Here is a 12,832-nt window from a genome sequence, read left to right on the forward strand (position 1 = left end):
TTCGTTTGCTATAACCAATGTTATGCTGCTTCCACTAATTAGCATTACGTAACATTAACCCGTTTAAATCCACCCTCCAATGGAGATCCCAAACCCACCGTATTTCTCTTGTCATTCAGAGTCTTGTGCCCATCTCCTTCAAACTAGCCTTAAATCGAGAGACCCTTTAAAAGGAAAATCAATCCATGCTCAGATGGTTAAATTAGGCCTTACCTTCAGTGTCTATTTAATGAACAACCTCATGAACTTGTATGCAAAAACCGGGTTTCATTTAGATGCCCACGATTTATTCAATGAAATGCCTGTGAAGACCACTTTCTCATGGAACACAATTCTTTCTGGGTATGCGAAGCAGGGAAAATTAGAGAAAGCCCATCAGGTTTTTGATTTAATACCTGTTCGTGATTCTGTTTCGTGGACTACGATAATCGTGGGTTATAATCAAATGGGTCGTTTTGAAGATGCGATAAAGATTTTTGTAGATATGGTGAAGGATAAAGTTTTGCCGACCCAGTTCACACTTACTAATGTCCTTGCTTCATGTGCTGCCACCGGGTCTCGAGGTATAGGGAAGAAGGTTCATTCTTTTGTTGTTAAATTAGGACTTCATGCGTGTGTTCCTGTTGCGAATTCGCTTTTAAATATGTATGCAAAGACAGGAGATTTGAAGATGGCCAAGGTTGTTTTTGATAGGATGAAGTTGAGGAACACATCAAGCTGGAATGCTATGATTTCCTTGCATATGAATTGTGGTAGGGTTGACCTCGCTCTTGCTCAGTTTGAGCTATTGAGTGAACGCGATATTGTTTCATGGAATTCAATGATTGCAGGATGCAATCAGCATGGTTTTGATAATGAAGCATTACAGTTCTTCTCTAGTATATTAAAAGATACGTCTCTGAAGCCTGATAGGTTTTCCCTAGCAAGTGCTTTATCGGCTTGTGCCAATCTTGAGAAGTTGAGTTTTGGTAAACAAATTCATGGTTATATTGTTCGGACAATGTTCGACGCTTCAGGAGCTGTGGGAAATGCTTTGATCTCAATGTATGCAAAGTCTGGAGGAGTTGAAATTGCTCGAAGAATCATAGAGCAGAGTGGGATTTCAGATCTTGATGTGATAGCTTTTACGGCCTTATTGAATGGATATGTCAAGCTTGGTGATATAACCCCAGCCAGACAAATATTTAACTCATTGAAAGACCCCGATGTGGTTGCTTGGACTGCCATGATTGTAGGTTATGTACAGAATGGCTTAAATAATGATGCTATAGAGGTATTCAAAACAATGGTTAGTGAAGGACCTCGGCCAAACAGTTTTACTCTAGCAGCTATGTTGAGTGCCAGTTCAAGTGTGACATCTTTGAATCATGGAAAACAAATTCATGCAAGTGCAATAAGATCAGGGGAGGCATTATCACCTTCTGTGGGCAATGCTCTGACTACGATGTATGCAAAAGCTGGAAGCATAAATGGTGCACGGAAAGTATTCAATCTTCTACGTCAGAACAGAGATACTGTCTCTTGGACTTCTATGATTATGGCTTTAGCTCAACATGGTCTTGGAGAAGAAGCCATAGAACTATTTGAACAGATGTTGACACTTGGTATCAAGCCTGACCATATAACTTATGTTGGGGTGCTCTCTGCCTGTACACATGGAGGATTGGTGGAGCAGGGCCGAAGCTATTTTGATTTGATGAAAAATGTACACAAAATTGATCCCACCCTGAGCCACTATGCATGCATGGTTGACCTATTTGGGCGTGCTGGATTGCTGCAAGAAGCATACAAATTTGTAGAAAATATGCCTATGGAACCAGATGTTATAGCTTGGGGTTCACTTTTATCTTCTTGTAAGGTTTATAAAAATGTTGATCTGGCAAAAGTTGCGGCAGAGAGACTGCTACTTATTGAGCCTAACAATAGTGGGGCATACTCTGCCCTTGCTAATGTGTATTCATCTTGTGGGAAATGGGATGATGCTGCAAAAATTAGAAAATTGATGAAGGCTAGAGGAGTTAAAAAGGAGCAAGGACTTAGTTGGGTTCAGATCCAGAACAAAACCCATGTATTTGGAGTGGAGGATGGTCTTCACCCACAGAAAGACGAAATCTATAAGATGATGGACAAGATCTGGAAGGAGATAAAAAAGATGGGTTTTGCTCCAGACACTGAATCTGTATTGCATGACCTTGAAGTAGAGGTGAAAGATCAGATTCTTAGATATCACAGCGAGAAACTTGCCATCGCATTTGGGATAATAAGTACTCCAGAAAACACTACATTGCGGATCATGAAGAACCTTCGAGTCTGTAATGACTGTCACAATGCCATCAAATTTATCTCCAAGCTTGTGGACAGAGAAATAATTGTGAGAGATGCTACTCGTTTTCACCATTTCAAGGATGGTTCCTGTTCTTGTAAGGACTATTGGTAGACATAGCATTTAGAAACAAACTTCAATTGTCAAGTCTATAGAAGTTGGTTGATTCAGGATTTACTATGAAAAGGCAGATAGTTGGCATAGGAGGAAGTCACAGCTTTGGCTGATTCCCTACTCTTCAGCATTCTTGTTACCCATTTTTAGTCAACTCCTTATTGGAACTCTGCCTAATGTGTAAATCTGAAGAAGATTCTGGAGATGTGCGTGTTGTTCTCAGTCATGAAGGTCCGTCACAAATTCACAATGGCTTCTGCAGGGCTGTTTTCCTCAGAGATGGGACTGCCTTATTCCGGCAAGCTAAATATCTTTCACAGAGGACTGTCATATCCACCATTTCTATGCTAAACGGCTTTTGAGGATTCATAACAAATTTACAGCTGCTTCTGCAGGACTGTTTTTCTTGGAGGCGGGATTGCCGGTTCTGCTATGCTAAATAGCTTTGACTTCGTACGGTTACATCTGCTCCTCAAGTTGTGCCTACAACGCATGAACTCACTCGATTTGCTAGTTCTACTTCTAAAATTGAAGGATATATACTAGTATAGCTGCTGCAATCATATGTTGCATCCCATGGTGCCATGTGAAAAATAACCCCTCACTTCATTGAATTATCGGTCCATGATCCATCATAAACATCAACTACTACTAAAAAAAGTTTTCTGTTATCTTTTGCGTTTAGTGTAATGCTAACAAGTGCCTACAAGGCATTGGTAAGGAGCATATTGATTATACAATTATTTATGCATTAGAAAATAAAAATGCTACCTTCAGTGGTGATGGATGTTTAGACATTATAAAACCTTAAGAATGTGGTCCTCCCTAAACGATCATACCAACTAAACTAAGCCTCCAGGAATCTCAGGCTAGCAGCCGTTTTCAGACTTGGTATTTCACTAATGAAGGATTGGTTCCCAAACTAGAGCAGTCGGGAGAAACATAAGCTTGTACATGCCAAAAAGGAGGGAGGGAAAAGAAAAGGAAGAAGACGACCTTGGATTATTTCATTTAAGTTCCAAACTGGATAATCAGTACAACCATTGTAGTTTCTGTGAAGTAGGCATCGCCGGAGAAACTCCACTACCACCTGTTAAACCCTCCCAGTAAATGAGAAAAAGGGCGGAGGAACTGGTATAGGAACATTGATGCCAAGCTGGATAGAAGCGAATCATGTTAAACATGCTTGCATTTCACTCCAAGTGCCTATTTCATGCAGAAATAAACACTCCACGAGATAAATTTTGTGAACCCTCTAATATGAGAAGATTAATGCTGAGAATCTTCAAGAAAATATCAAAGCTAAATCACCCTATAAGTAATTCTCCATTGTTCCTCTAATTTTGCATGAGTTATCAAATCTTTCCCAAAAAAAGGGTAATTGAAGCCAAATAACAAATAAGTTATCAGTCTGTCTGTAGCTCTAAATATTCTCCAATGATACAAGTGATTTTTTTATTTACCTGCCCAGCATCTATTTCCGTTAATTGAATTCCTTTCAGCAGCAGCAGCAGCAGATGTAGTGAATATGGCAGCTCCATTTCCACGCCTGTCAAAAGAGCATTAATATGTAAAATGTAAACAAGAAACACAGTTCATGGAAGGAAAATGATAAAGCAGGCAAGCGAGAAGTCAAGATGAGAAAGTAATTATTAATGTTCATGATATCAGGCTTCTTTAAAGCTGTCAGCCTGAAGGTTAGGAGAAAGAATAAACGATACCTGTTAATTCATTGCCATGCTAACTGTCAGATGCCTGATCATCATACAGAAACATAAAGGGTACCCGGAAGAACGGGGCCAAGAATTTTGATGATGCGAATCTAGATGGTAAAAACTTTATAATTCACATTAAAAAAAATAAATTTTTATTTAATTAAATAATTAATTAAAAAAAAACATAAAGACTAATTAAAAAAAAAACTAAATGTTAAAGGATGAAATTTAAAAAATATTAAGATATTTGATCTCGCAACACGGTTCATATAGTAAATTGTGTTTAATAACAATATTTATTAGAATATAATTCTTATTTAATTAAACAATTATCTATGCCAAGAAAGGTTTTAAAAAAAGTCACAAATAAAAGTGAACTGAATCAAACTGTAAAGCTTAACTATAAAAAAATTAATGTTGAATGATGAAACTAAAAAAAATTGAGTCAATCAGTGTTAATCCGCTGACCCTGTAACCATGAGCACATGATTGGGGATAACCCAATAAAAAAAAAGTGAAAAAAAATCACAAAGACCAATTCCCAAAAAATTAAATGTTAAAGGATGAAATTGATTTTTTTTAAATGACATTAAAAAAAAAAACCAAAGTCAACCCATGTTAACTTTCAAAACTCGTGATCATGACCGTGATCATGAGGCCAGGAATTATCGCGCAAAAGGCAAACCTAAAAAATAACGAAGCAAAATTCTCAATAAAAAAATATTAATGCATGAAATTAGAGAAAAAAATTTAAAAAGGAAACAACAAAAACCCAAGTCAACTCGGGTTAACTTGCTAACCCTGTGATCATGGGCATAAGATTTGGATAATATTATAGAAAAGAAAGAAAGAGAGAAAAAAAGCACGAAGACCAATTCCATAAAAATTAAATATTAAAGGATGAAATTGAAAAAAAAAATAATTTTATAAAAGGACCTAAAAAAGATCAAAGTCAACCCGTGTTAATTTTCAAAACCCGTATCTAAATAAAAAGAAAATTTTGAAAAGAAATGCAATAAAAAAATATCCCAAACAAAATAAACATTAGTAAAAAGAATAGGGGGAAATTCAACATTAAAAAAATTAAAATCAAATGATGGAGATGAAATTGAAACAAAATTTAATTAGTGAAAAGATTAAAAAAATTAAAAGAATGAGGGTCAAATTTGATATAAAAATCAAATAAAACCTAATTATTAGAGATAAAATTGAAGAAAAAAATCAATCAAAAGAAGATAAAAAAAAATTAATAGCAATTAAAACAACAAGGACTAAATTGAATATGAAATATAAATGATAGAACACTCTCATACTTTGACCAACCACTTTTTCTTTTTATTAATATTTTATGTTTATAAAAGATCAAATGACTCATAATTCAACTTGATTATAACAAAAAATCAAAATGAAATGACAAAACCCCCCTATAATGGAAGCTTTATTTTTATTGATTCCTATGGCATTAAGTAATTTAATTGTGCTTAATCAAAATGTCTAAAAAGCCCTTGGACACAAATTAATGTTTTTTTTTGCTTATAAAGCTAATTTAGTCATTGTATTGTTAATAATAGAAGTTAAAAGCCAGGTTTGCGCCTAATTAATTTTTCAATAACCAATGTGTACCTATAAAGAAACTAAATTACCTCTCACTAGCTAGGATAATGATTGTTTTTTAACGGCCATTATTCATTGATATAGTATTTCCTTATATGATTTAGTTTAATGTTACTAGATTTGTTGCTTGCATTCTATTGTATGTCAAGCAATTTTTTTCGATGTAAGAAAGAATGGTAGGGTAAAAAAATTCTAGAACCAAATCATTGATTCCATTGGTAATTTAAATAATATAAATAAAAAAATATTACAATAATAAATAAATTGATGAAAAAAATAATAATGAAAAAGATATAAAAAGAACCAGACTTAAATTCATTCTGAATTTATATAATATATTGTTTATGAATGTTTTTTATATTCTTGGTTATCGCAATTGCTTATAATTTTATGAATAATGATTCTTAAATTACCTTTTTGAACGGTGAAATTTTTTTGGATCGGAAATACAAAATCCTTTTTTGGCTGATATAATGTGCTTATACATCATTTCTACTTCAAGATCCTGGTAAGTTGACAATGAATCTAACTCTTTCTTAGCTCTTTTAATTTTATTTTTTTAATTACCGTGTATCATTTCAAGTTTGGTTGTTTATTACATAGTTTCGATTTTTCTTGATATTCACTTGTGGTACTCGTGTGTTTGGGTTGTGGGCTGGTGTTTTGTTACAGAGTTTTTATTTTCCTTGGACATGCAAATTGATTTAAAATGCTTTCTGATTTGATTGTTATTTAGGCTGTTTTTTTTATTATTATTAATGTAGATGATCGGGTTAGCTTGCGCGCACCTCGACTAATCTCACTGGTTCTGAAGTTAACGACTATGTAAACCTCTAGTGGCCATTATATTAGCAACCACATGGCTCGAATCTGAGACCAGGGGAGCAAACCTCTTGGTCCCAAACTCTTACCACTAGACCACCTACTAGATGTTTGTACTACAATGGATGTTAGTGTTGTAGATTGATTTTAATTATGCATTTAATTATTTTTGTGTCTATAACCCAACTACCTCTTATCAATTCAAGATTATTTAAAAAATTATAATTTTAACCAAATATCTTCCAATCATTTTTTATTAAACAGTAATTTCAATGATAATTTTAACTAAATATATATTTTAATCTAATTAGTAGCAATTAAAATTATTTTATTAAAACTTTTTTTTTTCAAATTACAAATGCAAAACCAACCACAATTTCAGGAAAATGAAAAAAAAAAGAGGAAAAAAACAACAACTAAAGGGTCAATTGAAGAAAAAAGAAGAAGGAAGATCTGCTGGAAAAGAAAAAAAAGATCTCAATTTTGTTTTTTTCAAGTAAAGGGTCAACAGTTCCTTACAGAGAACCCAGCTATGCAGAAGCAAGCAAGAAAGCATTACAAGCAACAACAATTTTGTTTTTTTTCATTGGACCGAAGTGACAACCACCCTTCCTTTTCAACTTTGTTTACTAGCTAATGTGACCAAGAAAAAAAAAAAGACATTTCTTTAAAGGAAAAGAGGCAGTATTTTTGTTCATAGTTTATTTCAGTCCTAAAAAATTTAATTTGCTTCTATAAATAAAATAAAATAAAATTTTATCAAATAAAACATCAATTAAATATATAAAAAAATTTCCCAACATCATGAGAACCCTATTATAAAAAGCTAAGTAAACAAAATTGTAAGTATTTTTTTATCAGAAAAAGCTAATAAAACAAAATAGTCAATAAAATTCTTCCAAGAAAAAAAGCTCGGTTACAATAAATCATAATTTTAAAACCCGACCTGGCCCGGGGCTGGAACCAGGTTGGGTTGAAGAAAAATAGGAGAGGGAAAAACCCAGCGGACTTGGTTGACCCGGCAAGATCTAGTTGCAACCCGTTGACTTTTGTTTTTTTACTAAAACGACGTCGTTTTGATTTAAAAAAAATTGATCTGAGCGACCCGATGACCCGGTCAAAACCTGGAACCTGGGCCTTGGACCGAGCCGGGTCTGAAAACTATGCAATACATAAGGGAGCTTCTTTAGTTTTTTTTTTTTTTTGTAATAAATGCATATGCAACAATTTTTCTAGGATTTAAACTATAATCTTTAAATATAAAAATTAAAAAAAAAGGATCATTATAGATTGCACTATTACTATCTATAGTAATTTTTCCTAGCAGTTACAATAATTTGTCTCATCTCTTGATTTGTTTTTAATATATATATATATATATATATATATATATATATATATATATATGCGATTCCAAAAAAAACACATGAATATTTTTTTCAAAGCCGTGAAATCTAAAATAATAGTATATATAAGAATAAAATTGAAAAAAAATAAATGATTGAAAAAAAAAACTCAAAACTCAAAATATAAAAAAAATACTATAATGAATTGTGTCTTTTAAGATTATTTACAGTAAAAACATCATATATATATTTTTTTAATTTTGTTTTTTTAACTTGTAGTGACCAAAGCTGTGTTTTATGAGTTACACTTGCTTATAGGACCCCACTTTAGAAATTTATAGAATATATTATCAGAGAGAAAAGACAGTGCTGACTAAAACAGGTTTACGAAAACACAAAATTAGCCAAAACGAATAAATTTAAATGTTCAGGAAAAATTACTAGAATTATTAATTTTAATTCAGGACAAATTACTAGAATTATCATGACACATCTTGAAGTTCTCAAACTTCAAAACTATAGAGTACACATTAGTCATTTGATTAATTCACTATACACCAAGCCACATATCAATATGAATTTAAATAATAAAATGATTATTTTGTTCATCTTAAATAAAATCAAATGACTTATTAGTAGAGGTAATATAATTTTTTTTCATGTAATTCATTGGTGATTATCAAATTCATCAAGACAAACTGGTTATCTTGTATATTTTTTTATATAATAAAATAACTTAATTACTTTTAAAAACAAAAAAATACTAAACTAGAATTCAAGGGTTTTTAGTTTTTTATTTTATTTTTTCAGTACGGTAAAATTACTTAATTACTCTTATAAAAATATTAAGTTGATGTACATGAGTGTTTTCATCCTTCCATATGGTTTTTTTTTATATATATAATAAGGTTAACTTAAGGGTGATTAGATAATTTAATTAACATAAATATTATTTAAAAAAGTCAGCTAATATGTGTGTTGCACATGTCAATGTGTGGATGATGATCGCACTCTTTCGATCGGTGTGTGTGGCATCACTCGGTATACAGGCGTTCAGGGTGGTGTTCAAATTTTCTCGGCGGCATCTCCATCCTTTGGTGAAGTATATAGTCAACGGACCTCTGGTTTGGTATTGAGTATCTTTTTGTGTTTTTATTTTCTCTTTCCTTCTCATTTTTGCGCCTATTTCTTCAATTCTTAAAACCAACCCTTTAATATATTTTTTCTTTCAGATTTGGTCCCTGTTATTTTGATTACAATTTATTTTATATTAAAAAAATTATAAAATTATATATATTTTTTCAATTTCATCCTCCTTTAAATTTTTTCATGTGTCAGATTTGATTCTTATTCTTTTGATTGCTATTTGTTTTATTTGAGATAATTTTAAAAATTAAACTATTTTTTTATGATTTTATCCTCCTTCAGTTTTTTCTTATTGTATTTGACCTTCATTCTTTCTTTTACCTTGACAACTTTTTTAAATGGATTTTTTTTCCTTATTGCATTCTTTAATACTAAATTGGTTCGCAATTAAGCTTATTGAGTCTAGGATTCAATAAGTTGCAATTTAGAAGATTAACTCATGTTTAAGAAATTTGTTCATGTTAGCTTGTTTTTATTTTCCTTTCATAAAACTCATGTTTTTTTTTCAATTTTATCATTCAATATTTTTTTAATTGAAGATTAGGCTATGTTTTTTTTTTTTTTACTTTCTATAGGATTTTTCACTAATTTGAAAATAGCACGAGTTATGTCGGATCTTTTTGTTTGTTATTCTTTATTAAATTTATCTTTTTTAAAAGGAATATTGGCATGAGATGCTCATTTTATGATATATATATTTTTGTTTTCTGGGTCTCTACCTTGAAAATACGTGCGACCGTTTTCAGTGTCATCGTGCAATCTTTCATAATGGCGTTAGAATCGCCTCGGTGAACTTTTTCTGTTGATGGGGTGGTATCCCTAGCAGAGTGACAATGAGTCTTTAATGCGTCTTTCTTTCTTCTCATTCCGAAAATGATATTGACAGTTATTTTTTATAGTTAATTATTACCTTTTTTTATTTGCTTTATTTATTATCAATGTTTTTTTAATCATATTATTAAATTAACTGGGCTTATTAAACTCAGTTATGCCAATGAAATGGGTTTCATATTTTTCTTGCTTCTATAAAAATGTAGGTGTCACTTGAATATTTTTTTTTTATGTTAGAAAAAATTTGACCAGTTTCATGGCGTAGTGCAAAATATTTATCCAGTAACGCCTAAAACAAAGGATACTTAATCACTACTACTTGGTGATAAATCAAAACAAAGCATGGGCCTAATCTATTTGGATGCAACATAAAAACAAAACAACAACAAAACTAACAATGTAATCTGAAAAAATAAACTAAACATGAAATGGAAATTAACCACTGATAGAACAATGTATTTATTTGTAAAATCTTAGATATGATAAATTATGCAAGCCCTGAAATAAATGAAAATATAAATAAATAATAGCCGAACTAATTAAAATAATACCAAAGTTGAATTTTGTAATTCATTGCCAAAATTGAAGCCCAACTTCAAATGAATAGTTCTACATCGTCTTGATGATTTAGGTAGCGTTTGTTTACGCTGCTGCGGTTGCGTTTTGAGTCAACCGCATATTTAAGCTGTTTAGTAAAGGAAAAAACAGGATTTACTGTGCATGGACCCTATTGTTTTTTGCGTTTACAACGCAGGGGGAGAAGAAGCAGCTTGGAGCTGCTTTTTTAGCAAACTGTGTTACAACACAGTAACCAGAGGTGCGCAACTGAACTTCCTTCCAGTAACCAGAGGCGCGCGCTTTTTCTTCTTCTTCTGCACTTCCATGTCTCCACTGTTCATGTGAACAGTGGAGACATGGAAGTGCAGAAGAAGGAGAAGGAGAATGAGGGGCTGGGAAAAACAGGGAAAGAGTCCAACTCCAGCACCAAGCAGACACTGTGAGAGGAGAATGAGTAGAACAGAGGAATAGAAAAGTGCTCAACTTTCATCTTCCTCCCGCTTTGCTTTTATCACCATTACACTGTTCAAGTGAATTTTAATTCACTTGAACAGTGTAGCAACACGCGTGTTGCTTTGCCCAGCCGGGTCACTGGCTTGGGCCAGTGACCGGGCCAGGCTGGCTGGGTTTAGCCCAGCCCATATGGGTCGGACCGGGTCCGATCCAAACCTAAATGCATTGATCCTGGTCCGTTCCAAACCTAAATGCATTGAACCGGGTGTAACCCAGTAAAATAAAAAAATCCAATAAAATTTCACAGATATTGTGTTTTATTCGAAAAACTAGTGTTAAATATTATTCAATGACACTACATTAACTAGTGTTAAAAACGTAGCATTTGCAGAATTTGATCGCAATCCTAATTTTGTTTCTGATTATATTTTACCTGATGTTGTTGTGCTCTTAAGAAATTTGTGAAAACTGTAGTCATTGTCGGATGTATTTCATACATGATGGAATTGTAGATAATTTCATGGAACAATAAAAAATATTTAAGTATTATTTATTTCATGATGTAATAGCAATAGTTAATCTATAATATTTAAATTAAAAACCATATATATATATATATATATATATATATATATATATATATATATATATTTAAAATTATTTTATAACCTCAATTTCAAAAGCATTTTTAACCAAACACATTAAACTACCTTTTGTTCAACCTCAATTTCAACCACAGTTTTAACCAAATATATATTTTTCCAAACCAACCTCAACTAAAAGTACTTTTTATAAAACAACTTTTTTGAAACCACAACCACAACAGCTACCGCAATACCAAACACACTCTTAGAAGATATACCATATATCAATGGAAAAATGTGAGCGTCTGTTTTTCAATGCTACTAGAATCGCATCAAAATTCATTTTGTAACTCCAATTATTGTTAAAACAATAGTGAAATGTCAAAATTGGCAGATTTAAATCTTTTTATTATAATCTTTTTGTAATGTCTGAATGCTCCTTTACATGCCTTTCTTGAACATGAATCAAATTAATCAAGATTTGTTTTTAATTTCTCAATATTCTCTTGAAGTCCACCTTAGCTCATGTATATTGAAGAAATCTATTAATTGTCTCAATGAAGTTCTTTATTTTAAGTCTTATACCTGGATTAAATAGAATCTTTAATGGATTTCTTGGTAATAAAACTAGTATCCCATCAACTTTGATAGGAAATCACTTGATTTTCTCTCTCCATGCCCTAAAAATTGAGAGTAAATGAAGAATTGAAGGAGAAGAAGAAATTTCCCAAGCTCTCTCTTCCTCTCACAAAACTTTCAGCCTCTTATATTGGAAAGGAAGGATTTTTCCTTCAATTTATCAAAATGCCACTCATTTAACACTATTTAATTGGGAATTTTCACCTTTAATCATATAAAATTTTCTCTTAATTTATTTTTTTTGGGTTGAGAATTATGCTTATTTAACACATGGTTTATATTATTTTGATGTTAAAAAAAATTCCCAACACCAATCTAATCCAAAACTATACTTCTCCTAGACTAAAATCACGTGAATTTCTTTTGAATTAGATGTAGGCCTTTGGTTGATAAGCGTGCTTTGATCATTGTTTTGTGGTTAATTTGTTTAATTATCAGATTGAGTCATGATAAAAAAAATCAAGATGGTGGGTGAGTAGGACTTCAAGAATATTCTCCTCGAAAATGTCCAGCCGCAGTGGATCACAAAAAGGGATCTTACAATAAACACTGTATCTTGCTGACAAATGGCCATATGTATTATTAGCCGTAAGAATCTTTGTTTGGTTCAGTCTACTCACTTTCAAGAACTTGTTTGTCAGTATAGTTATTATTGTTTTTTAAATAATTTTTCGTGTTAAAATACAT

General features: G+C 32.0%; 1 protein-coding gene across 1 annotated transcript; it reads left to right on the top strand.

Annotated features, from left to right (window-relative positions):
• Positions 1-3,121, top strand: LOC7457119 (pentatricopeptide repeat-containing protein At2g22070). Its single transcript, XM_002310556.3, has one exon. It carries the CDS (start codon positions 80-82, stop codon positions 2,435-2,437), a length of 2,358 nt encoding a protein of 785 aa, XP_002310592.2. The 5' UTR covers positions 1-79; the 3' UTR covers positions 2,438-3,121.
• Positions 3,122-12,832: the final 9,711 nt, after the last annotated feature.

The sequence above is a fragment of the Populus trichocarpa genome, chromosome 7 (genome assembly GCF_000002775.5).
Source record: "Populus trichocarpa isolate Nisqually-1 chromosome 7, P.trichocarpa_v4.1, whole genome shotgun sequence".
Taxonomy (NCBI): Eukaryota; Viridiplantae; Streptophyta; class Magnoliopsida; order Malpighiales; family Salicaceae; genus Populus; species Populus trichocarpa.